The 26,170-nt window shown below is 42.7% G+C and overlaps 1 protein-coding gene across 2 annotated transcripts in view; it reads left to right on the top strand.

Annotated features, from left to right (window-relative positions):
* Positions 1-26,170, top strand: part of PIEZO1 (piezo type mechanosensitive ion channel component 1 (Er blood group)) — a 177,483-nt gene that overhangs the window by 47,256 nt on the left and 104,057 nt on the right. For both annotated transcript variants that reach the window (XM_067471064.1, XM_067471063.1), the window contains exons 2-3: positions 13,322-13,417; positions 24,252-24,374. In XM_067471064.1, coding sequence (XP_067327165.1) covers positions 13,322-13,417; positions 24,252-24,374 — 219 coding nt within the window. The remainder of the gene's footprint in view (positions 1-13,321; positions 13,418-24,251; positions 24,375-26,170) is intronic.

Genomic DNA, 26,170 nt, shown 5'->3' with positions numbered 1-26,170 from the left:
ACTATCCAACTAGCTTACCAATTGGCAAAGAAAGAACCTCCTTCTCATGTTGTGGCTCACTCGACACGTTCGGTGTCCACGTCCCAGGCCTTTCTTCGAGGAGTCCCTCTGGACCAAATCTGTAGAGCAGCTACGTGGTCTACTCCCTCCACGTTTGCCTCTCACTACAAGTTGGACATACAAGCAAAGAAAGACGCTGCGTTTGGCAGAGCTGTCCTCTTCTCCTGCGTGGCATGACCCACCTCCAGGTCAGTAGCTTGCTATTCACCCATAGGTGTGGATTTCGCAGAGGACACGAAGAATAAATATAGGTTGCTTACCTGTAACCGTATTTCTTCGAGTGTCCATCTGCGAAATTCACACAACCCGCCCGTCCTCCCCTCTGTCATGCCTCTATACCTAGCTGCGATTAGCGCTGGGGAACTAGAGCTCACCCGCATGCGGCGGGATATATATACCGAGGGGGCGGGGAGGTGGGCGGAGCCTTAAATAATCATTTTTTTATTCATCAAACTTAGAATGTTCCGGATTTCTGCGCATGCGCAAAGGGAAACCCATAGGTGTGAATTTCGCAGATGGACACTCGAAGAAATACGGTTACAGGTAAGCAACCTATATATATTCATGTTTCAGTAGCATTCTTTCCTGATGTTTCGCCTGCATCTGTGGCTAATGGCATCTTCAGAGGTCTGTTGGAAATGAAGCAAGTGGAAAATATCTGTCGAATGATGTCCAGGGTGAGAGAAAGAACCCTTGTATTTTTAAAGCAAGTGTGAATATTGCAATTAGCAAGCCTGAATAGCATTGAGTAGCCATGAAGCTGCAAAGTCAATCAGTGAGGGTATCTGCTTAGAGTTAGTGAAGCAAGTGGAGTGTGTGTGTCTGTGTGTATATATATACACACACATGTGTGTGTGTGTATATATATGTGTGTGTGCGTGTATACACACACACATCATGTCTGTGGCATGATGTCCAGGGTGGAAGAAAGAACCCTTGTATGTTTAAAGCAAGTGTGAATGTTGCAATTAGCAAGCCTGAATAGCATTGAGTAGCCATGAAGCTGCAAAGTCAATCAGTGAGGATATCTGCTTAGAGTTAGTGAAGCAAGTGGAGTCTTGCTTCCTTAACCATGTCTGTGGCATGATGTCCAGGATGGAAGAAAGAACCCTTGTCTGTTAGAAGCAAGTGTGAATGTTGCAATTGGCAAGCTTGAATAGCATTGAGTAACCATGAAGCTGTCAAGTCAGTCAGTGAAGGTATCTGCATAGAGGTAGTGAAGCAAGTGGTGTGTGTGTGTGTGTGTGTACACACACACACACACACAACAGTGGAATGATATCCAGGGTGGAAGAACCTTTGTCTGTTGGAAGCAAGTGTGAATGTTGCAATTGGCAAGCTTGAATAGCATTGAGTAGCCATGAAGCTACAAAGTTAATCAGTGATGGTATCTGCATAGAGGTAGCCTGGCTTATGTTGCCTGGAGGCATCCTCTGTTTGGGAGGCGTTCACTGGCCCTTGATTGTTTACTGTCTGGAGTTCTCCTGTTTCTGAGAGTTGTCCCTTATTTACAGTCTTGATTCTGGTATTTTTAAATAATAATTCTACCAGAGAAGTCAGTCATAGCAGAGCACTTGATGAACCAACCTGGACACAGAATATTATTGGAGGACACAGAAATATTGGATCACTCAGACAACCATCATGTCAGGCTACACAAAGAAGCCACTGAAAAAAGCATGTAGACAAAAAGGAGGAAACCATGCAAATGAACAAAATCTGGTTACCAGTATTAAAAACAAACACTAAGACAGTAAATAAGGAACACCATTCAGAAACAGGGGGACTCCAGACAGCAATCAACCAAAGGCTAGTGAATACCTCCAAAATAGAGGGTGCCTCCGGGCAACAGAGGCCAGGCTACCTCTGTGCAGACACCCTCGCTGATTGACTTTGCAGCTTCGTGGCTACTCAATGCTACTCAATCTTATTAACTGCAAAATTCACACTTGCTTCAAATAGACTTTCCACAAGTATATATACACTGCACTTGCCTCACTGCCGACAGAACCCCTGAAGATGCCAGTAGCCACAGATGCCAGGAGAGAATGCAGCTGTAACATGGTCATACAGCCCAGAAAACTCACAGCAACCTAGTTTTCTGGCTCTTGCATCACTTTTTGGAGAGTCATACCATTTAAAGGATACCCATAGGTCATCCAGTCCAACTCCTGTAATGCAAGAATGCGACACTAAAAGGCAGGAATGCAACACAAAATTCCCTAGTTTCCAACAGACCTCACAACCTCTGAGATGCCTGCCATAGATTCAGGAGAAACATCAGGAGAGAATGCTTCTGGAGCATGGCCATGCATACCAAAAAAAACTCATAGCAATCCAGTGATTCCAGCCATTAAAGCCTTCAACAATTTTTTTTTTTTTGCAACTGTTTAGGCTATATGATTTACAGAGAATAGGTGCCATATAGTGGTTAGCGGGCAATAATGTTGTTGTTGTTGTTGTTGTTGTTGTTCCCCTTTCCTCTCTTCTCAAAGCAGCTCATGACATTGAAAACAATGCAATGCAATGCTTCACAAACTCGCTTGTCGAAAGAAACAACAAACGAGTTCAATCATTTGTCACTGGGTCAAAGTCTTCAAAAACCACGCAGCTTTCAAAGTCTGTTTGCAGTTTGGAGTCCATTCTGTGCCAAATTTGCCCAGGGCTGTTTCTTCCCCAGAAGGCACAGAAACAGCATGTTTTCTTTACATAAGTATTACTTCACATTCAGGAAAAAGCTATTTCATTTATAGAAAACACAGCAACGCAGACTATATGCACATTTGGCACCGGATCAGTCCCCGATGACTGCGTTTTCCATTGGACATACGTTCATGGAAAATACTGGTTTTGCCACTGAAAGTGGGGGTCTTGTCCAAAGCCATGCAGGGCTATGTCTCTATTTAGGAATAAATAATTTTAGGCCTCACTTTAACTGCAATGGGAGATGTAGAGCAGTGCTTCTTAACCCGAGGATTGGGACCCCTGGAGGTGTCACAAGGGGTTGTCAGATGGTTCCCAACAACCAACAGGAAACACAGTATTTTCTGTTGGTCATGGCGGTTCTTTGTGGGACGTTTGGCCCAATTCTATCATTGCCGGGGTTCAGAATGCTCTTTGATTGTAGGTGAACTATAAATCCCAGCAAATTGAACTCCCAAATGTCAAGGTCTATTTCCCCCAAACTCCACCAGTGTTCGCATTTGGGCATATTGAGTATTTGTGCCAAATTTGCTCCAGATCCATAATTGTTTGAGGCCACAGTGCTCTCTGGATGTAGGTGAACTACAACTCCCAATCTCAAGGTCAGTGCCCACCAAACCCTTCTAGTATTTTCTGTTGGTCATGGGAGTTCTGTGTGCCAAGATTGGCCCAATTCTATCATTGGTAGGGTTCAGAATGCTCTTTGATTGTAGGTGAACTATAAATCCTAGCAACTACAATTCCCAATGTCAAGGTCTATTTCCCCCAAACTCCACCAGTGTTCACATTTGAGCATATTGAACATTTGTGCCAAATTCGCTCCAGATTCATAATTGTTTGAGGTCACCGCGCTCTCTGGATGTAGGTGAACTACAACTCCCAAACTCAAGGTCAATGCCCACTAAATCCTTCCAGTATTTTCTGTTGGTCATGGGAGTTCTGTGTGCCAAGATTGGCTCAGTCCCATCGTTGGTGGAGTTCAGAATGCTCTTTGATTGTAGGTGAACTATAAATCCCAGCAACTACAATTACCAATGTCAAGGTCTATTTTCCCCAAACTGCACCAGTGTTCACATTTGGGCATATTGAGGATTTGTGCCAAATTTGGTCCAGATCCATAATTGAGTCCACATTATAGTTATTAAGTAGCAATGAAAATAACATTATAGTTGGGGGGTCACCACAACATGAGGAACTGTATTAAGGGATCGCAACATTAGCAAGGTTGAGAACCACTGGTGTAGCGGGAAAAGGATATAAAAGGAAATGGGGATGGGAATTGTAGCGAGATTTATGAGCGAGCAAGGAGGCCAAAGCCTGAAAAGTTGCTACTGGAACAAACGGAGCACGTTTTCGGTCTAACCAAATACAATCCGGGAAATAATCCTCAGTTTGGCTCCTGGGTTTTAGCACAATCGATGGCTCTGCTATTACCTTCCATTGGGAGGGATGTTGGCCTGTTAACCTGCATGAAAAATAAATGGGGGATTTGGATATCCCTTTCCCCAAAATAAAGAGGAAATCTAGTATCCAAAGACCAGATAATCTTCAATAATCCTGGCTCCACTGGAGGGGAAAAAAGGCTCTTTGTTGGCCGGGGAGGAGGCATTTTTCTTCCATGACCTCACCCACTTTGCTGCTTGGAGTCTTTGGAAATAGCTCCCTTTTCGGCCCCACTCATCCATTTGGAATAATGCACAAAGCTTGTCCTGATTTGGACTCCGACTCCCAGCATCCCCGACATTGAGTTGTGGTCCTTTAAAACAAGGTCGCTCTTCCAAGCTCAAAAGGCCCAGCAGTTGATTCCAGAGTCAGGGTGCATCAACATTGTAGAATGGGTATAGTTTGATGCTGCTTTAACAGCCTGGATCAAATACTGTGAGATCACGGGAGTTGTAGTTTTCAAAGGTCTGTAGCCTCCTCTGCCAAAGAGTATCTCTACACTGCAGAATTATAATACAGTTTGGTACCTCTTCAACTGCTATGGAATCTTGGGAGATGTAGTTTCCAAAGATCTTTAGCTTCTTCTGCCAACAAGCGCATCTACACTGAGAAGGGATGAAGTTTGATACCTCTTCAACTGCTAAAGCTCAATGCTATGGAATCCTCAACTGCCCTGGCTCAATGCTATGGAATCCAGGGAATTGTAGTTTTCAAAGATTTTCAAACCTTCTGCCAAAGTGTGTATCTACACTGCAGAATTATAACACAGTTTAGTGCCGCTTCGACTGCCATGGCTTAATGCAATGGAATCCTGGGAGTTGTAATTTTCCAATGTTTTTTAGCTTCTTCTGACAAAGCGTGCATCAATGTTGCAGAATTATAATGCAGTTTAATGGCTCTTCAACTGCCATGGCCCAATTAATTTTGGGAGTTGTAGTTTGCAAAGTTCTTTAGCCTCCTCTGCCAAAGAGTATGTCTACACTGCAGAATTATAATGCAGTTTGGTAACTCGTCAACTGCCATGACTCAATCTAATGGAATAATGGAATCCTGGGAGTTGTAATTTTCAAAGGTTTTTAGCCTCCTCTACCAAAGAGTGCATCTACACTGCAGAATTATAATGCAGTTTGGCACTACATCAGCTGCCATGGTTCAGTGCTACAAAATCCTGGGAGTTGCAGTTTTATATGGTCTTTGTCTGCCAAAGCTTGCATCTCTGGAGCAAAATGAATAGTATTGTGTGATATATAATTCCATCCATCCATATACATACACATAACTCCATACTATACCATACCATGGCTCAATGCTGTAGAATCCTGGGAATTGTAGTTTGAACTCTTTTGAACATATCATCAAAAGACTTTCAAAACCACAGCTCCCTTATTCCATAGACTCGAGCTGTGGCAGTTCAAGTGGAGCAAAACTGGGTCAATTCTGCAGTGTAGATGTATGTATAGCCCAACACTCAAATATTCCTCTTAACATGTTGCTTTAAAAAATATATTATTCTTGTGTTTTTTCAGTCATTTAGAAACATCTGAAAAGTTTGGGTAACAAGTCTTGCAATTACATGTTTTCTTTTCTGCTACAAATTAACCCAGATGTGTTTCTCTTAATGGGTGCTATGTTTCCCTCAATAGCAACAATATGTGTGTGTGTGCACATGCACGTGTGTGTGTGTATATATATGCATGCCATGTTGCAAACCCTGATCCAGAGCCTGAATGTCGCAATCGCACACAAAATGAACCCAGCCTTTTCCTCATTGCTGGGGTTTATTTTTAGACCAAAATTACAGTTTTGTTTGGGGCGAGGAAAGGGACCAAAAGCTCATTTGTCTGGCTTTGAACTTTTGGGAGGAATTTGGAAGAAGGGTGTGATGCCTTTTATGTGTGTTGTTTCATGGTGCATATGCTTTGTAGAATTAATGCAGTTTGGTACCACTTTAACTCCAGTGGCTCAATGTTATGGAACCCTGGGAGTATCATTTGGCAATCTTTGGCAGAGCAAGCCGAAGGCCTTGGAAAACTACAACTCTCAAAATTCCTTACCATTGAGCCATGGCAGTTGGAGCCCTGGTGGTGCAATGAGTTAAACCCTTGTGTCCGTAGGACTGTTGTCTGTGGTTTGCTCTTCTCCACACTCGCATGTCGTGGATTCCACTTTGTAGCCCCATTTCTTAAGGTTGGCTCTGCATCTCATGGTGCCAGAGCGCAGTCTGTTCAGTGCCTTCCAAGTCGCCCAATTTTTGGTGTGCCAATTTTTGGCGGAGTCTCTCATTTGGTATCAGCCATTGATTGAGGTTCTGGGTTTTAGCCTGCCACTTTTGGACTCTCGCTTGCTGAGTGTCTCTGTAGATCTTAGAAAACTATTTCTTAATTTAAGTCGTTGGTGTGCTGGCTGATACCCAAACAGAAGGTGGGCCGGAGATGTCACTGCCTTGGTCCTTTCACTATCGGTTGCTACTTCCCAGTGGATGTCAGGTGGTGCAATACCGGCTAAATAGTGTGATTTCTCCAGTGGTGTAGGGCACAGACACCCCGTGATAATGCGCCATGTCTCATTAAGAGCCACATCCACTGTTTTAGCGTGGTGAGATGTGTTCCACACTGGGCATGCGTACTCAGCAGCAGAGTAGCAAAGCACAAGGGCTGATGTCTTCACTGTATCTGGTTGTGATCCTCAGGTTGTGCCAGTCAGTTTTCGTATGATATTTTTTCTATCACCCACTTTTTGCTTGATATTCAGGTAGTGCTTCTTGTAAGTCAGAACATGGTCCAGAATGTCTTCCAGGTATCTGAGTGTGCTGCAATGCTCCAGTGGGATTCCTTCCCAGGTCATCTTCAGAACTCGAGAGGCTTGTCTGTTCTTAAGGTGAAAAGCACATGTCTGTGTTTTAGATGGATTAGGGATCAGCTGGTTTTCCCTGTAATAGGCAGTAAGAGCACCTAGAGCTTCGGAGAGCTTCTGTTCAACCATTTCAAAGCTCCCTGCTTGAGCGGTGATGGCACGATCGTCAGCATAGATGAAACTCTCTGTCCCTTCTGGCAATGGCTGGTCATTTGTGTACATGTTGAACATTGATGAAGCAAGCACGCTCCCCTGAGGCAATGCAACCTGAGTCCTGCTACATGCACAATGGAGGACCTTCTTATAGTAACACCAGTGGCCAGCTACTGGTCAAAGGACATTTAATCAACTACCAAGTTTTGGGGCATCGAATCGTTGCCATTGAAAACCGCCCCGAGTCGCCTAAAAGCTGAGAAGGGCGGTATACAAATATAGCAAATAAATAAATAAATAAATAAATAAAGTGGTGCCAAATTGCATTAACTCTACAGTGTGGAAGCACCCTGGGTTGATGTCCTTTGCCCACAATAAGCTGGATTAGAATATTTAAATTTACACTTCTGTGCACTTTGGAACTTTGTATAGTATTTGCATGCTCAGCTAACTGTTTTGCAAATGTCTTCACATTGTTGCTTAGGTTTAGATTGAACAGTAGTCATTCCAGGACTTGGATTTAGTTCCTGGTATCAAACTGGATTAATTCTACAGTGTAGATCAGTGGTTCTCAACCTTCCTAATGCCACGACCCCTTAATACACTTCCTCATGTTATGGTGACCCCCCCAACCATAAAATTATTTTTGTTGCTAATTCATAACTGTCATTTTGCTGTTGTTATTAATCGTAATGTAAATATCTGGTATGCAGGATGTATTTTCATTCACTGGACCAGATTTGGCACAAATTGTAATACTGGTGAGCTTGAGGAGGGACTGATTTTGTTATTTGGGAGTTGTAGTTGCTGGGATTTATAGTCCACCTACAATCAAAGAGCATTCTGAATTCTTCCAGCAATGGAATTGAGTCAAACTTGGCACACAGAACTCTCATGACCAACAGAAAATACTGTGGAAGCGTTTGGTGGGCATTGACCTTGAGTTTTGGAGTTGTAGTTCATCTGCATCCAGAGAGCACTGTGAACTCAAACAGTGATGGATCTGGGCCAAACTTGGCATGAATTCTCAATATGCCCAAATGTGAACACTGGTGGAGTTTGGGAAAATAGACCTTGGCATTTGGGAGTTGTAGTTGCTGGGATTTATAGTTGACCTACAATCAAAGAGCATTCTAAACACTACCAATGATTGAATTGAGCCAAACTCCCCACACAGAACCTCTGTGTTTTCTGATACTGTGTTTTCTGATGCTCTTTGGCGACCCCTCTGACACCCCCTCACAACCCCTCCAGGGGTCCCGACCCCCAGGTTGAGAAACACTGGTATAGATGCACCCATGCATACTTTATTTGCAGAGGTGCCCATTTTCTGTGACAAGAGGGTGCAGTGTGACAGAAGATGAGCGGTGACAATACGTCCTCTTATCTCTCTTCTTCTGCCAAAAGAGATGCAGAGCAGGGAGTGGGGAGGAAGAGATAAGCAGGTACACAATGCAAAGGAACTCCAATATGGAATTCATTTTCTCCACCTGCCATTTAGGATTCTGTTCTTTTTGCTATTGTTATGCATTCTGCATGCTTTGCAGATGAATACTTTGCAATCTAGGACAATAAGTCAGAGTCGGTTAGTCTGTCATGACACTGAAAGGAGGATTTGTGCAACAAGTTGGCAGGAGATTTAGGACAGATGAAATAAAATATTCTTTCTTTTTTTGGACAGGCAGATAATTAGCTTTGCTACCACAGGAAATGGTACAGCGGCTGCAAAATTCGCCAGTATTTTCATGGAGAGCATCTTTGCGTATGGTAATAGTGCTCAACGGGCAGTATTATATCGATACTGCTATATAATCCAGTTTGTGGATGCAGATTAACTGCGTTGACCTGGATTATATTACAGCATAGACTCATATAGTCCAAAGTGGTTCAAGCTGCATAATATGAGTCTACACTGACCATTATAATGGAGTTTACCACAATTGAAGGGAGATGTTGATAAGCTGGAATGTGTCCAGAGGATGGCACCTAAAACGATCAAGGGTCTGGAGAACAAGCTCTATGAGGAGCAGCTTAAAGAGCTGGGCATGTTTAGCCTGCAGAAGAGAAGGCTGAGAGGAGACATGATAGCCATGTATAAGTATGTGAGATGAAGTCATAGGGAGGAGGGAGCAAGCTTGTTTTCCGCGGCCCCGAAGACTAGGACACGGAAAAATGGCTTCAAACTCCAAGAAAGGAGATTGCATCTGAACATTAGGAAGAACTTTCTGACTGTGAGAGCTGTTAAGCAGTGGAACTCTCTGCCCCGGAGTGTGGTGGAGGCACCCTCTATGGAGGCTTTTAAGCAGAGGCTGGATGGCCATCTGTCAGTGGTGCTTTGAATGTGATTTTCCTTCTTGGCAGAATGGGGTTGGACTGAATGGCCCATGAGGTCTCTTCCAAATCTAGGATTCTATGATTCAAACTGGACTATAATCCAGTCAAACCCTGAGGTTGTTGCTGTTGTTGTTATTTATATCCTGCTTTTTCTCTCTTAAAAAAGACACAGAGTTTTAGCTGCAGGCAGCGATGGTCTGCAGGTGTTAGGCCAACACTGCAAAATGAGACCTCCCTATTCAGAGGCAGTTTACTTTGGACATACATGCCCTTTTCTTGGGTTTCTGGGTCTCTCCAAACCCAACCTGTGCCTTGTTCCCTGATTTCTCCAAGATGGCAAAGGCTGCCTTGACCCCAAAAAGCTCTCCGAAAGGGATTGGCTTTGGTTCAGGTTTCTCCGCCGTCTTTTCCTTGAACTTGGAGCCGTCCAAAGGGAACAAACACATCTGCCGACTCCCAGTTTGGTGCCAACCGGCTGGGAGGTTTTGCTGCAGTCGACCCAGGAAAAAAATAATAACCGCTTGTTTTGGGCAGATTGACAAATTCCGAGCCCGACTTCTGCAAAGAGCCAGATTGAAATGTGGAAAAATCCAAGCAAGAACTTCTTCCCCTCCTTCAATCTGTGTCTCTTTCTTGGCACTGCTTTGCCCCGTTTATTTATAATAATAATAAAACTTTATTTGTAACCTGCCCAATCTTCCCGAGGGGACTCAGGGAGGATTCCAACAAACAAAAGACAAACATTCAGTGCCTTGACAAGACCATAAATTCAAATACAAATACAATAACAACCCGACCAAGTCCCAAAATAAACCAACATCTACCGCCAAATTCAAACTTGCAACCACAAATTAAATAGTTGCATAGCCTATCAAGTAACTTAACATAATACATCAAGATAGACATCAATTTACGGAGACACCAAAAGTTCATTTGAAGTAAAATTAAAAGGATAATTATGTCTCCGGTGATACTAACAAGCCAACAGTGCCTGTGTTGTATATCACACTGTTCAGCCTGTTTTTTGTTTTTTTTTTTTGGTTGTGTCAGGAGCAACTTGAGAAACTGCAAGTCGCTTCTGGTGTGAGAGAATTGGCTGTCTGCAAGGACGTTGCCTAGGGGATGCCTGGATGTATTGATGTTTGATCATCCTTGTGGGAGGCTTCTCTCATGTCCCCGCGTGAGGAGCTGCAGCTGACAGAGGGAGCTCATCCATGCTCTCCCCGGATTCGCCTGTGATTGTGTCTGATGTTCGCATTGATATTCATGATAAGAATGGGGATGATGTTCATGGTGATGCTCATGAAGGGAATGGGAATGTTGATCTGGTTCGTGGGTCTGTGGGATTTGGAGATGAAGGGTCGCTTGGGCCTGAATGGAGTTTAAAAGAGAGGCCTGACTTGCTGCAAGAGGATTCTCAATGTCCTGAGCTTGAGAAAGGCCTTTTGCCATGGTTCCCTGAGCAGTTATCTGGGAATGAATGTACCAGGTGCAAGAGTTAATGGTGAGAGCAAGACCTTGAACAGGAAAAGAAATTTTAGTAAACAGAGGCAATTCAGGCAAAAGTTGAGACACTTAGCTTGGATTCAACAGAAGATAGATACTAAATCAAAACTAAGAAAGAATGCGTTCTTAGCAGTTTTGGAGTCAGGGAAGAGTTTATGATGATTTGTGAGGGACAGTTGCTTCAGTTGAGGCAACGTCAGGATAATGCCAAGTTTCATGCAGCAAGGTATGCTTATCTGCCTAGCTTATGCTCTGCCTATGGGATATGCTTTTTGTATTCCTCATGGATTCAAGTGCCTAGTTTCATGGATTTCCTTTGACTCTCTTTTCCTGTCTTCCTTTGTTCTGCTGAACTAAATTTGATTACTTTTACTGTGGATTACTTTTTACTGCTTTGGCTACATATTTTCCTAAATAAACTGCTTGCTGATTTTACCCAGTTGGTGTGGTGTTTAAAGTCAGAGGTGATTCTGCTCTGGAGTACAACAGCCTGCAAGCCAGAGTAGCAATAGTAATTTCATATCGGAGGTATTTTTGCTGTTTATGATCCTTTAATCCTTCTCTTCACCATATTCTAGGGAGGGAGTTCCTGAGGTAGGGGCGATCACAGAGAAGGCCCTTTCTCTCGTTCCCACTAATTGTACTTTAGACAGGGGTGGGACTAAGAGCAGCCCCCCCCCCCCCCTCCGCTGATCATAGTGTCTGAGCTGGTTTATAAGAGGAGATGCATTCGGTCAAGTTTTGCTTTAAGTCTTGGGGATTTTACCATGAACTCAAGCGCATGTATTGTTCTTTGATTCTTGGATTACTCAAGTTGATGTTTTATTCTTTGTCTTTTGGATTATTCAAGCTCATGATTTTACCCTGCTCCTTGGATTTATGTTCATACTTTAAGCGTTGCATTGGAAATTTATATCTGTCTTTGAAACTCCTTTTGTCTTACCTATTTGGATTTGATTTGCTCTTTTACTGTTTCTGCTTTTTCAATAAACTGTTTATTCCTATGTATTGTCGAAGGCTTTCATGGCTGGAATCACTGGGTTGTTGTAGGTTTTTTTGGGCTATATGGCCATGGTCTAGAGCAGTGGTTCTCAACCTTCCTAATTCCACGACCCCTTAATACAGTTTCTTATGTTGTGGTGACCCCCAACCATAACATTATTTTCTTTGCTACTTCACAAATGTAATTTTGCTGCTGTTATGAATCATCTTGTAAATATCCAATATGCAGGATGTATTTTCATTCATTTGGAACAAATACTTGATACACCCAAATTTGAATACTGGTGGGGTTGAGGGGAGGATTGATTTTATCATTTGGAAGTTGTAGTTGCTGGGATTTATAGTTTACCTACAATATCAAAGGGCATTCTGAACTCCACCAAGGATGGAATTGAACCAAACTTAAGACACAGAGTTCCCATTACCAACAGAAAATACTAGATGGGCTTGGTCGGCATTGACCTTGGGTTTTGGAGTTGTAGTTCACCTACATCCAGATGCATCTGGACCAAACTTGGCACGAATACTCAACATGCCCAAATGTGGACACTGGTGGGGTTTGGGGAAGATAGACCTTGACATTTGGGAGTTGTAGTTGCTGGGATTTATAGTTCACCTATAATCAAAGAGCATTCTGAACTCCACCAATGACAGAATTGGGCCAAACTTCCCACATGGAACCCACACGGCCATCAGAAAATACTGTTTTCTAATTGTCTTTGGGGACCCCTCTGACACCCCCTTGCGACCCCCCCCCCCCCGGGGTCCCGACCCCCAGGTTGAAAAACACTGGTCTAGAGGCATTCTCTCCTGACGTTTCGCCTGCATCTATGACAAGCATCCTCAGAGGTTGTGAGGATGACTACCTCACTACCTCTGAGGATGCTTGCCATAGATGCAGGCGAAACGTCAGGAGAGAATGCCTCAGTCTAGACCATGGCCATATAGCCCGAAAAAACCTACAACAACCCACTGTTTATTCCTACTTTTGGCTTCCTGGTGAGTGCTTGAGCAAGGTGAAGCCTAGCTGAGGTGCAACACGCTTGCATTTTAGATGGATTAGGAATCAGCTGGTTTTCCCTGGAATAGGCAGTAAGAGCACTTAAAGCTTTGGATAGCTTCTGTTCCAACCATCTCAAACCAAAATAAAGTTGTTATATGTATATATTATTATTCTATAGTGTAGACGCATACCTGCTGGCAAGGATTCTGTATGTTAAATATGGATCATTGGGATTGATTTCCTCTTTTTCATTCCTCTCCGTAGCGTGCCTCTTCCGGTTCAATGCCCTCTCCTTAGTCTACCTCCTCTACCTCCTCCTCTTGCCATGGTTCCTGGGGCCCACGGAATATACTATAAAAGGTAAGGCGTTTGCATTTTTATGAGTTTTTTTATTCTCCTGTATGAGAACAGAGAACGTGTCTTTTTAGACAGAAGAATGGGATTGGACTCAATGAACCTTCCAACTCAATGATTCTATAAAGCTAAATGTGAGTCAGCCATGTAATGCAGCAGCTTTGAAAGTCAGTGGGGTTGGACTGGATGGCCCTTGAGTGCCCCTTCCAACTCTAGGATTCGGAGTGTCGTAGTCTCCTTCTGTAGAGGTTTTTAAGCAGAGTGGATGGACTTACGGAGGGCTTACATTGGGTCTTCCTGCCTGGCAGAATAGGGTTGGGCTGGATGGCCTTTGGGTGGCCTTTCCAGCTTTATGATTCTATGAAGATATTGGTTTTGGAGGCTACAGCTCCTTGCATAAGGTCCTAGTGGTTCACCTTTGCTGCCAAGGCTGGAAATTTCCACCTGGATCCGTCCCAACTCAATGGTCAATCTCTCCTTTGGTACATAAATCTCAGCCTGTTGCCTCCAGGAGAGGGAAACTGGGCGACTGGGAAAGAGGACAGCTCACTTTTTCCTTTCCCGATTGGAGGAGTTGGAAAGGAGAAAGAAGGGAACGAAACAGGGAGAAAGAAGACTTTTCCGACAGCTGTCCAGTGGAGAGGCCAGAGAGAAGAAGAGCAATTCTTCCAAAAGGTCTTCTTTATTCTCCTATACCCCCCTTTTTTTAAAAAAACCCCTACAAATTTACTTTTTAGATCCATGGCAGGAAGTTTAGCAGGCAAATCCATAATAATAATAATAATAATAATAATAATAATAATAATAATAGTTGTTGTTATTATTATTATTATTATTATTATTATTATTATTATTATTTACCCCCATGCTGAAGGTAGTCTTATTGTAATAATAATAATAATAATAATAATAATAATAATTGTTATTATTATTATTGGACTGTAGGATTTTAATAATAATAATTTATACCCCCACGGAGTAGGGAGTTTTGTTGTTGTTGTTTTTGTTGTTAATGCACCACGGAGTAGGGAGTCTTACTGTTGTTATTATTATTATTATTGGACTGAAAATTGACAAGGACAAAACATCGCTGTGGCTCTCAAATGGAACTGAGGAAAAAAGAGATGGAGGGCCTGATTCTTACAGTCCAAGAACAAGCCATTAGAACCAATGCCATCCAAGTCGGAACTAAAAAGTCGATGACAGATTCCAAGGAAGCAGACAAAATGATGCATATCATTCTCAGCTGCTGCAAGAAGAACAAGCCCTATGAGGAGCGGCTTAAAGAGCTGAGCATAAACAGGGGCATAACATTCAGATGATACATTGGAACTTTTGCCACAAATACCATCTGCCTGCGACAAAGAACTGGTGGGATCCCAGGAGACAGCAGAATTGATGAGAAACAACTGGAACGATATGAGGATTTAAAGATCAAACTGTAAAGACTCTGGCACAAGCCAGTCAAGGGGGTCCCAGTGATGATCGGCACACTGGGCGCAGTGCCTAAAGACCTTGGCCTGCACTTAAAAACAATCGGCGCTGACAAAATCACCACCTGTCATCTGCAAAAGGCCACCCTACTCAGATCTGCACGCATTATTCGCCGATACATCACACAATCCTAGAGACTTGGGAAGTGTCCGACTTGTAATCAAATACAAAAGCCAGCATAGGGATCTTGTTTGCTATGAACTAATCTTGTTATGTAGCTAATAATAATAATAATAATTATTATTATTATTATTATTATTATTGTTATTTTATACTCCCATGGAGTAGGGAGTCTTAGTTGTTTTATTATTATTATTATTATTATTATTATTATTATTATTATTATTATTACACCATGGAGAAAGGGGTCTTCCAATAATAACAACAACAGTAATAAAAATATTTAAATGGCCAGAGTCATTTGCCGCAGATCCATTTATTTTTCAGTGTGGTATCTGGGAAATTAACACCTGTGTGTGAATTTTACGGATGACCACTAGAAGAAAGGTGGTTACAGGTAAGCAACCTAACCTGCACCGGTATTGTGGCGCAGCTGGCTGAGTGTCAGCTGCATTAAGATCACTCTGACCAAAATCATGAGTTCGAAGCCAGCCCGGGTTGGAGTGGGTTTCCAACCAATTGTGTAGCCTGTTGTCGACCTTTGCAACCCGAAAGACAGTTGCATCTGTCAAGTAGGAAAATTAGGTACCACCTTGTGTGGGGAGGCTAAATTAACTAATTTATGAGGCCATAAAAAAGACTCCAGCAAAGCACTCCAGCAAAAAAGCATGCGGGGAATGCAGAAGTACTTCATCAGTGTCGCAGATGGACGATGAAAGCGACAGCTCCCCTGGCAGCCAGAAAAGGTTAAATAGCCTCTGCGTATGTCTATATACGTTGTATGTCAAAATTGGCATTGAATGTTTGCCATATATGTGTACACTGTAATCCGCCCTGAGTCCCCTGCGGGGTGAGAAGGGCGGAATATAAATACTGCAAATAATAAATAAATAAATATCCTGCCATGGGAGTCCTCATTGCTATATTATTGTTATTACACCATGGAGAAAGGGGAACTTCCAATAACAACAATAAAAACAATAGTAATACAAATATTTAAAAGGCCAGAGCCATTAGCAGCAGATCCATTGGAACAGCCAGAAATTTGGGGCAGATTATGCCAGGGCTCAGTGGAGCACAATAGTGGGAGTTATAGATTTACAAGGTCTTTCTCCTTCTCTGCCCAAGAGTGCAAACTACAACTCCCGTGACTGCGTCATGGCAGTTCAAGTGGGGTCAAGCTGCATTCCTTCTCCATTGTAGATGCACCCCTTCCTTCCTTCTGCTTCCCTTCCAGGTTAAATATTCATCCCTTCTTGGCTGGAAAGTACTCATTCACAGCTATGAATAGGAGGAAGAGCCGGGACTGAGGTTTTAATTGAGACCTACATTTCCTCCCGACAGCCAAACCAATGTAGCCCAATTGGGGAGTGGGAGACCACAAGAGGAAGGAGGCGAGGACACGGTGCTGTCTTTAGCACCATTTACACCCCACGGTTATGTCTAAATATACCTGCAATGGGCCCCAAAAAGAGGAGGTGGTAGTGGACGGAAGAGCCGTCGCAAAAGGAGGCTCGAGGTTCAATACAGGAAGTGGGAGAAATCTTGGGTGCATCTCCACAGGACGATTAATGCAGATTGACCTTACTTAAATTACAGTGGGATCCTGGGATTTAGTGTGGCACCAGCCCTCTTTGGCAGAGAAGGCTCAAGGCCTTGTGAAACTGCAACTCCCAGGATTCCATAGTCTTGAGCCATGACAGTTCAATTGCATTAACTCAGCAGTGTAGGTTGGGCACGGGCAAACTTGGTGGGCCGGAAAAGGGTGGGTGGACCGAAAGGGAGGAAGGGGTTTCTCCCCAACCCTTTCTTCCCCTTCCCCTTCTCTTTCGAAGGGCACCACAATTGAAGAGAGATATTGAATAGCAGGAATGTGCCCAGAGGAGGGTGACTAAAATGATCAAGGGTCTGGAGAACAAGCCCTATGAGGAGTGGCTTAAAGAGCTGAGCATGTTTAGCCTGAAGAAGACAAGGCTGAGAGGAGACATGATAGCCGTGTATAAATATGTGAGAGGAAATCATAGGGAGAAAGGAACAAGCTTGTTTTCTGCTTCCCTGGAGACTAGGACTTGGAACAATGGCTTCAAACTACAAGAAAGAAGATTCCATCTAAACATGAGGAAGAACATCCTGACTGTGAGAACTGTTCAGCAGTGGAACTCTCTGCCCTGGAGTGCGGTAGAGGCTCCTTCTTTGGGGGCTCTGAAACAGAGGCTGGATGGCTATCTGTTGGGGTGCTTTGAATGAGATTGCCAATGGGAACAGCATGGTGTTTTGAACTGTAACTCCGTCCTGCCACAGGCATGTTGAGGAATGCTGGGAGATACAGTGAATGGCCTGCAAATGAGTCCTGCAGATGCTTCTTTCTACAGAACCGAGCGCAGAACAGCCCTGTCCTTTTGAAACAGGAAGGCTTTATGGCCTTTCTGCTATCAGAAACAGGAGATGACCAAGTGGCACTTTGCCAACAGCCAGCTGGACACAAACATATGTCTCTTTGCAGACCCAAGGGATGGGTTTGCCAGGAAGGAAGCCAACTCCTGGCCCTGATGGGTGGGGAAACTGAGGAAGGATTTGGGGGAAGGACTCTGAAAGCAGAAAGGGGTGGAAGAGAAGGAAGAACTTGCAGCAAGCCAGGAAGGGTGGGGAGTTTTTTCTGGTTGTTGTCCAAGGGTTTTGTTGCCGGAATCACTGAGTTGCTGTTTTTCAGGGTGTATGGCCATGTTCCAGCAGCATTCTCTCCTGATGTTTTACCTATATCTGTGGCTAATGGCATCTTCAGAGGTTCTGTTGGCAGTGAAGCAAATGTAGTGTATGTGAGAAATCCAGGGTGGGGGGAAAGAACCCTTGGCTGTTTAAAGCAAGTGTAAATGTTGTAGATAGTAAGCCTGAATTAGCATTTAAGTAGCCATGAAATTTGCAAAGTTAATCAGTGGGGGTCTCTACATAGAGGTGGCCTGGCCTCTGTTGCCTGGAGGCATCCCCTGTTTCTGAGGTGTTAAATAATAATAATAATAATAATAATAATAATAATAAACCTTTATTTATACCCCGCTACCATCTCCCGCAGGACTCGGTGCGGCTTACAAGAGGCCGAGCCCAAATACATCATAAAACATAACAACAACAATACAATAAATAACTCATAACAAAGCAAAACAATATGATAATGACACGACGCAATTAAAAACCAGTTGCAGGGCCAAATGTAAGAATTAAATTTTTTAAATGCTGAGCATGTCCAAGGAAATAGATTGGATATTTTAAAGATAGGTGGGCGTGCAGACAGTACTAAATCTCTCTTAAAGTGCATTTAATGATGATGATGATGATAATAATAATAATAATAATAATGGTAAAGGTTTCCCATTGACATTAAGTCCACTTGTGTCCGATTCTCAGGATTACTGCTCATATCAATTTCTAAGCTGAAGAATTGGCATTGTCCATAGATGCCTCCAAGGTCATGTGGCCAGCATGACTGCATGGAGTGCTGTTACCTTCCCGCTAAGGCGGTACCTATTGATCAACTCACATTTGCATGTTTTCAAACTGCTAGGTTGGCAGAAACTGGAGCTAACAACAAGAGCTCACTCCGCTCCTCAGATTTGAACCACCGACCTTTTGGTCAGCAAGTTCAGCAGCTCAGTGCTTTAACAGACTCCGCCACCAGGGGCTCCCAATAATAATAATAATAATAATAATAATAATAATAATAAGTAGAAGAATAATTTATTTTATTAATTATTATATTATTAATACAATATTAATTATTAATACAAATATAATAATAATAATAATAATAATAAGTAGAAGAAGAATTTATTTTATTAATTATTATATTATTAATACAATATTATTTATTAATACAAATATAATAATAATAATAATAATAATAATAATAATTTTTTTCACACATCATTCAAAAATACATCACACAGTCCTACAAGCTTGGGAAGTGTTCGATTTGTGATTTTATGATACAAAATCCACCATATTGATCTCATATGCTGTGACATACTGTGTTTTTGTGTCAGTAAAATAATAATAATAATTGTCAAAGGCTTTCATGGCCGGAATCACTGGGTTGTTGCAGTTATTTCGGGCTATATGGCCATGGTCTAGAGGCATTCTCTCCTGACGTTTTGCCTGCATCTATGGCAAGCATCCTCAAAGATAGTGAGGTCTGTTAGAACTAGGAAAAAGGGTTTATATATCTGTGGAATGACCAAGGTGAGACAAAGGACTCTTGTCTGCTGGAGCTAGGTGTGAATGTTTCAACTGACCACCTTGATTAGCATATAACGGCCTGACAGTGCCTCGAGCAAACTTTTGTTGAGAGATGATTAGATGTCCTTGTTTGTTTCCTCTTTGTTGTTGTGCTGTTGTAATTTTAGAGTTTTTTTTAATACCGGTAGCCAGATTTTGTTCATTTTCATGGTTTCCTCCTTTCTGTTGAAATTGTCCACATGCTTGTGTATTTCAATGGCTTCTCTGTGTATTTCAATGGCTTCTCAACAACAGAGAGGAAACAAACAAGGACATCTAATCACCTCTCAACAAAAGTTTGCTCGAGGCACTGTCAGGCCATTATATGCTAATCAAGGTTGTCAGTTGAAACATTCACACCTAGCTCCAGCAGACAGGAGTCCTTTGTCCCACCCTGGTCATTCCACAGATATATAAACCCTTTTTCCTAGTTCTAACAGACCTCACTACCTCTGAGGATGCTTGCCATAGATGCAGGCGAAACGTCAGGAGAGAATGCCTCTAGACAATGGCTATATAGCCCAAAAAAACTACAACCCAATAATAATAATAATAATAATAATAATAATAATAATATATTTTCAAATCCACGTAAGCAAAATCCGTGGATATTGAGGTACAGCTTGCTTCCTGGCAGAATGGAGTTAGACTGGATGGCCCTTTCGACTTTAAGATTCTATGGTGCTACTGCAAGCTAAATATGAGCCAACGCTGTGACGTGGTGGCTAAAAAAGCCAATATGATTGTGTCTTTCTGCTGGACTGGGTGGTCTTTAAGATCAATTCCAGGTCTAGGATTCTGTCCTCTCCAAGCCATCGTTTCCTGAGCAATCGCACGCTCTTGTAGCTTTCAGGGCTGGACAATGCCCCACATAAATAGGGGCCTGCTGCTGATTGACCGCCTTGTGCTGCGTCAGGAGTGAGTGGGCCGTTGGTGCATATTTGGCGTATGACCTAGAGGAGTGATGTCACGGCTGCCCTCTTTGCCAAGGCAAATGGCTTCTGCAAACACAGAGCCGGATGTGCGGCACGAAGGAGGTGCAGAGAAGGGAGGGAAGGCAGGCACACTGTGCTCCGGGGATGCTTTGAACCACTTTTTTGGATTTGGGGAATTGCCTGGCATTCCAGTCCAGGGAGGTTGGCATGGCAAAAGGAGCTGGGGCCTAAAACACCACCACATTGCTGGCAACAGGAGACCCTTTGGAGAGGCATTTTGGCCTTCTAGAAGAGGGAGGAGACTGAAAACAAACTTGGAAATCTGTAGTTACATTGGAAAAACAAACATGTCAAAGGCTGAAAACAACACAGGGTTCCTAGAATCAAAGAATTATGAATTCAGATGGGTCCCACTGAGGCCATCTAGTCCATCCCCTTGTTCGAACCCTCATTAGATATCTGTTTTATGGAAACAATGGTAAATACCTCAGGCTCTCCACTTTTACTGGTTAATGGTGTAGTAAATCAATGAAAACCAGAAGATCCTATTCAGTTATACTTTGGGATTTAATATCTATGACAGCCATGGCCTGAGTTGTCACAGTGAGATTTTTCTCCACACATCATGCCACAATGAGACTTTTCTCCACATATCATGCATTCAATCCAAATTATAACTGTGACACAATGAGCAGCCTGATACTGGTGTTCTTTATTCTGAAATCTCTCTCCATATGGCACATATCATGAGCATGTACCAAGTGCCACAATAGGAAAACACAGGAGTTGCTATACTTAGGAGAACATCTCCTTCTGAATCTGTAGATTATCTGCAGAAGTTGGTCATGTGCCGGAGGATCTATGGATTCTTAGATTGGTATTCCTTGTAGAAATATTTAGGTCCTCCAGCACAATCCTATGGTCAGCTTCCACCAGAGATTGACCATATTTTTTGTGATTTAGACGATCCCTCGTAGCCCAAGTGTAATGTCTTGGGGGTGGGTACGAAGGTGACTGTAGAGCCCTATTCTTGATCCGCATGTTCCCCCGCAGTGAGGACATCAGTTTCCAGGTGGCAGGTGGTCTCGGTCAGGGATGGCTTGACGCACCTCCTTCCTCATGGAACATTTCTCCCTTTCTCCCTCTATTTGTGCCTCTTCAAATTCTGCAACACTAAAAAATTAAACTTGCAAATGTGGAGGGATAGCTCTAAAGTGAACCTGCCATATAGGGCTGTTGCAAGAAATATTGTTGAGGCACAATATCCCCCCCCCCCCATCCTGCAGAAGATCTATAGTTTACCAAGGGCTCCAAAATAAATGTATTTTTTTTTCTTTTTAAAAAATCTTTTCCAAACTTTAGCAAGTTCAAAGCATCGGAGATTGGGAATGGATCAGCAACATCCCCCCCCCCCCCCGCCCCCAATACTATATTGTTTGAACGGTTTAATAAATTGTATCTATTCTCTTTGACTTCCTGTGTAACTTGCATCTTTCTGTGTACTGTACGTATTCTTTATATATATGAAATGTATAAACTTCTTTATAAAATGTATCAGAATTTAGCCCAGAGACAATAACTTCTTGTCGATTTTCCTGCTTCTTGGCAGGGGGGTGGACAGGATGGCCCACGAGGTCTCTTCCAACTCAGTGATTCTGTGATTCTTCATAACCCTGCTGAGATAATTCTGAAGGTTGGGCAAATCCCTCTGGCCATTTCCCAGGCCATCTATATATATAAATTTGTTAGGGGCATCCAACGAGGAAACAAAACTCAAAAACCCCCCAACGAAACTTAACCAAAATTCCCATGCCCATAACACAACCCACAAGGTACAAACATATCTACTCAGAATGAAAAACAACACAACAACACACTCACAAAACGGCAAAACAACAAAACTCAGAAATCCCCCAACGAAACTTAATCAAAATTCCAATGCCCATAACACAACCCACAAGGTACAAACATATCTACTCAAAATGAAAAACAACACAACAACACACTCACAAAACGGCAAAACAACAAAACTCAAAAATCCCCCAACGAAACTTAACCAAACTTCTCATGCGCATAACACAACCCACAAGGTACAAACATATCTACTCAAAATGAAAAACAACACAACACACTCACAAAACGGCAAAACAACAAAACTCAAAAATCCCCCAACGAAACTTAACCAAAATTCCCATGCCCATAACACAACCCACAAGGTACAAACATATCTACTCAAAATGAAAAACAACACAACAACACACTCACAAAACGGCAAAACAACAAAACTCAAAAATCCCCCAACGAAACTTAACCAAAATTCCCATGCCCATAACACAACCCACAAGGTACAAACATATCTACTCAAAATGAAAAACAACACAACAACACACTCACAAAACGGCAAAAGAATAAAACTCAAAAAAACCCCAACGAAACTTAACCAAAATTCCCATGCTCATAACACAACCCACAAGGTACAAACATATCTACTCAAAATGAAAAACAACACAACAACACACTCAAAACGGCAAAAAAACAAAACTCAAAACCCCCCCAATGAAACTTAACCAAAATTCCCATGCCCATAACACAACCCACAAGGTACAAACATATCTACTCAAAATGAAAAACAACACAACAACACACTCACAAAACGGCAAAACAACAAAACTCAAAAATCCCCCAACGAAACTTAACCAAAATTCCCATGCCCATAACACAACCCACAAGGTACAAACATATCTACTCAAAATGAAAAACAACTCACTCCAAGCCCTGTCGCGCCGCTTCCCGCACACACACACCCCCTGCCGCACACACACACGCAACCTCACGCTCCATCACTCCCCCCGCCGCCGCACACACACACGCAACCCCACGCTCCATTACTCCCCCACCCCAATCTTACCTCCTTTTACTTCAGGCCACCTCCAAACCCCACCCCGCCCCTTCCCGCCCTGTCAAAATCTAGGAAAGACAGGAAGGAAGGAAAGAAGGAAGAAAGAGAAAGGGAGGTAAAGAAAAAGGGGGAAGGAAGGAAAGTTAGAGAAAGAAGGAAGAAGAAAAGGAAAGAAAAGGAAAGATGGAAGGAAAGAAAAGAGAGACAGCAGAAAAGAAAGAAAAAGGGGGAAGGAAGGAAAGAGATAGAGAAAGAAGAGGAGAAGGAAAGATGGGAGGGAAGGAAGGAAGGAAGGAAGGAAGGAGGGAAAGAAGGAGAGAAAGAGGGAAGATTGGCCACAGCAACACGTGGCGGGTAAAGGTTGTTATTTCTATTATTATTATTATTATTATTATTATTATTATTATTATTATTATTATGCTATTGTTCCTATGAGACCCTGGGGGAATGGGAGAGGTGTCAGTTCCCAGAGGCAATGTATTGCATTATTGTTATTGTTATGATGGTGGTAAAATAAAAGGAAATAAAAAGTGAAAGAAGGAAGCAAACAGGGAGGGAAGAAAGGCAAAGGAAGAAAGGGAGAGGGAATGAAGGAAAGAGAGAAGGATGAAACCAAGTAGTGAAAGAAAGAAAGAGGTAGAGAAGGAAGAAAGGAGAGAAAGGGGGAGGAAAAGGGGGAAGGAATAGGTAGGGACCTCTCTTTCATAATAGTCCAGATATCTACCTCAACTTTGATAAGTTTTACTATAGGCCACAGCAACGCGTGGCAGGGCACAGCTAGTGTAATTATAAAAATCCATTGTTCATGTTGCACCTCAGCAGGAGTTCACAGCACTCACCAAGAAACCCAACATGGTAATATACAGTTTATTGATAAAAGAACATATAAAAAGGGGAAAGGCATCATAAGCAAATCGAAAGGTAAAAAAGAGTTAATGAAGGATGTAAGTCCAAAAGGCAATAGGTAAATCCAGGAAACAAAGATCAAAACATGAACATGAATTCCAAAATAACTCCAAAAGACAAGGAACAAAACATGAGCATATATCCAAAGGTGTATCCAACCCTATTGAAGACACAAGGAGAGTGCTAAGTACTTGTTTCTCTGTGCTTGGATTTGCAGGTCACACGGGGCGTCTCCTCCGAGCCCTTTTGGCCACCAGCATCCTCTTCCTCCTTGCCCATTTGGCCTTCCAGATATGCCTCTATACAGTGCCCGGCTTGGACCAGCTGCTGGGATACAATTGTGAGTACTTTGCGCCATTTCTCTTGGGATCCATCTATTCAACACTGTTAAATTGATTCCACTTGTTCAGCAGTGGAACTCTCTGCCCCAGAGTGTGGTGGAGGCTCTTTCTTTGGAAGCTTTTAAACAGAGGCTGGATGGCCATCTGTCAGGGGTGCTTTGAATGCAATATTCCTGCTTCTTGGCTGGGGGTTGGACTGGATGGCCGATGAGGTCTCTTCCAACTTTATGATTCTATGAGACCACTGTAATACTATGCAATCCTGGGAGTTTCAGTTCTGCAAGGTCTTTTGCCTTCTCTTCCCAAGAGTGCAGGTGCCTCACCAAACTGCAAATCCCAGGATTACATAGCAGTTTTTTTTGTCGTGTCAGGAGTGACTTGAGAATGCAGTCTGCACTCCCAAATGTCAAAGTCTATTTTCCCCAAACTCAACCAGTGTTCACATTTGGGCATATTGCGTATTCATGCCAAGTTTGGTCCAGTTCCATCATGGAGAACATAGCAGTTGAAGTGCTCTCAAATGGCCCAGCTCCCAATATTTTTGCAATGTACAAACAGCCTTGAATACATGACAGGTATTCAAAGACAGATGCTATTTTTATTCTATTTAGTTCTGGACAGTCTTTTCAGGAAGGAGGTTTTCCAGGGACGGTCCTGTGTTTTCCTAAATTGGCATGCTTTGCGACAATTGTTTTTAATTGAGTTGTGTTTGAACACAGTCCTCGGTTTAATTGGGTTTAGCGTTGCCATGCATTGGGCTAGGATGCCATTGAGTTTGTTCATTTGTGCAATAGCACTCTTCACTTTTCATTCAGTGAAGACATATATGGACCAATGTATTTAAAGCTTAATTAGCAAAATACCAGCAAGGGAATAGTATAATGAGGCAGCTGCCTTACTGTCTTATCCTCCATTTATGTGACATTTTCATGGCAATCCCTTGTACTTGGGTTGTATGTTACTGCATAGCCAAATGAGAATGGACTGGAGGATCATTAGGGTCCCTTCTGACTCTATGACTCCAAAAATACAACCATGATTTTGCCATTTTATTATAAAGGATGCTGTTTTGACTACTATAACTTGGGCATCTTAGGATTTTTGCAACTTAGAACTGAACCTTAACGGATACCAAGGACCCACTAGATCAGCATTTCTCAACCTGGGGATTGAGACCCCGGGGAACATGAGAGGGTGTCAGAGGGGCCGCCAAAGACCACAAGAAAACAGCATTTTCTGTTGGTCATGAGGGTTTTGTGTGGGAAGCTTGGCCCAATTCTATCATTGGTGGGGTTCAGAATGCTCTTTGATTGTAGGTGAACTATAAATCCCAGCAACTGCAAATCCCAAATGTCAAGGTCTATTTTCCCCAAACTCTACCAGTGTTCCCATTTGGGCATATTGAGTATTCGTCCCAAGTTTGGTTCAGATCCATCATTGTTTGAGTACACAGTGTTCTCTGCATGTAAGTGAACTAAAACTCCAAAACTCACAGTCAATGCCCACCAAACCCTTCCAGTATTTTCTGTTTGATATGGGAATTCTTTGTGGGAAGTTTGACCTGATTCTATCATTAGTGGAGTTCAGAATGTTCATTGATTGTAGGTGAACTATAAATCCCAGTAACTACAACTTCCAAAAGTCAAGTCTATTTCCCCCAGACTCCAGCAGGGTTCACATGTGGGCATATTGAGTATTCAAGTATGGTCCATATCCATCATTGTTTGAGTCCACAGTGCTCTCTGGATGTAGGTGCACTACTATTCCCAAACTCAAGGTCAATGCCCACCAAATC

Source organism: Anolis sagrei, chromosome 8, assembly GCF_037176765.1.
Source record: "Anolis sagrei isolate rAnoSag1 chromosome 8, rAnoSag1.mat, whole genome shotgun sequence".
NCBI classification, from domain to species: domain Eukaryota; kingdom Metazoa; phylum Chordata; class Lepidosauria; order Squamata; family Dactyloidae; genus Anolis; species Anolis sagrei.
The sequence above is the reverse complement of the archived record's forward strand: the minus strand, read 5'-3'. Positions and strand labels throughout refer to the sequence as shown.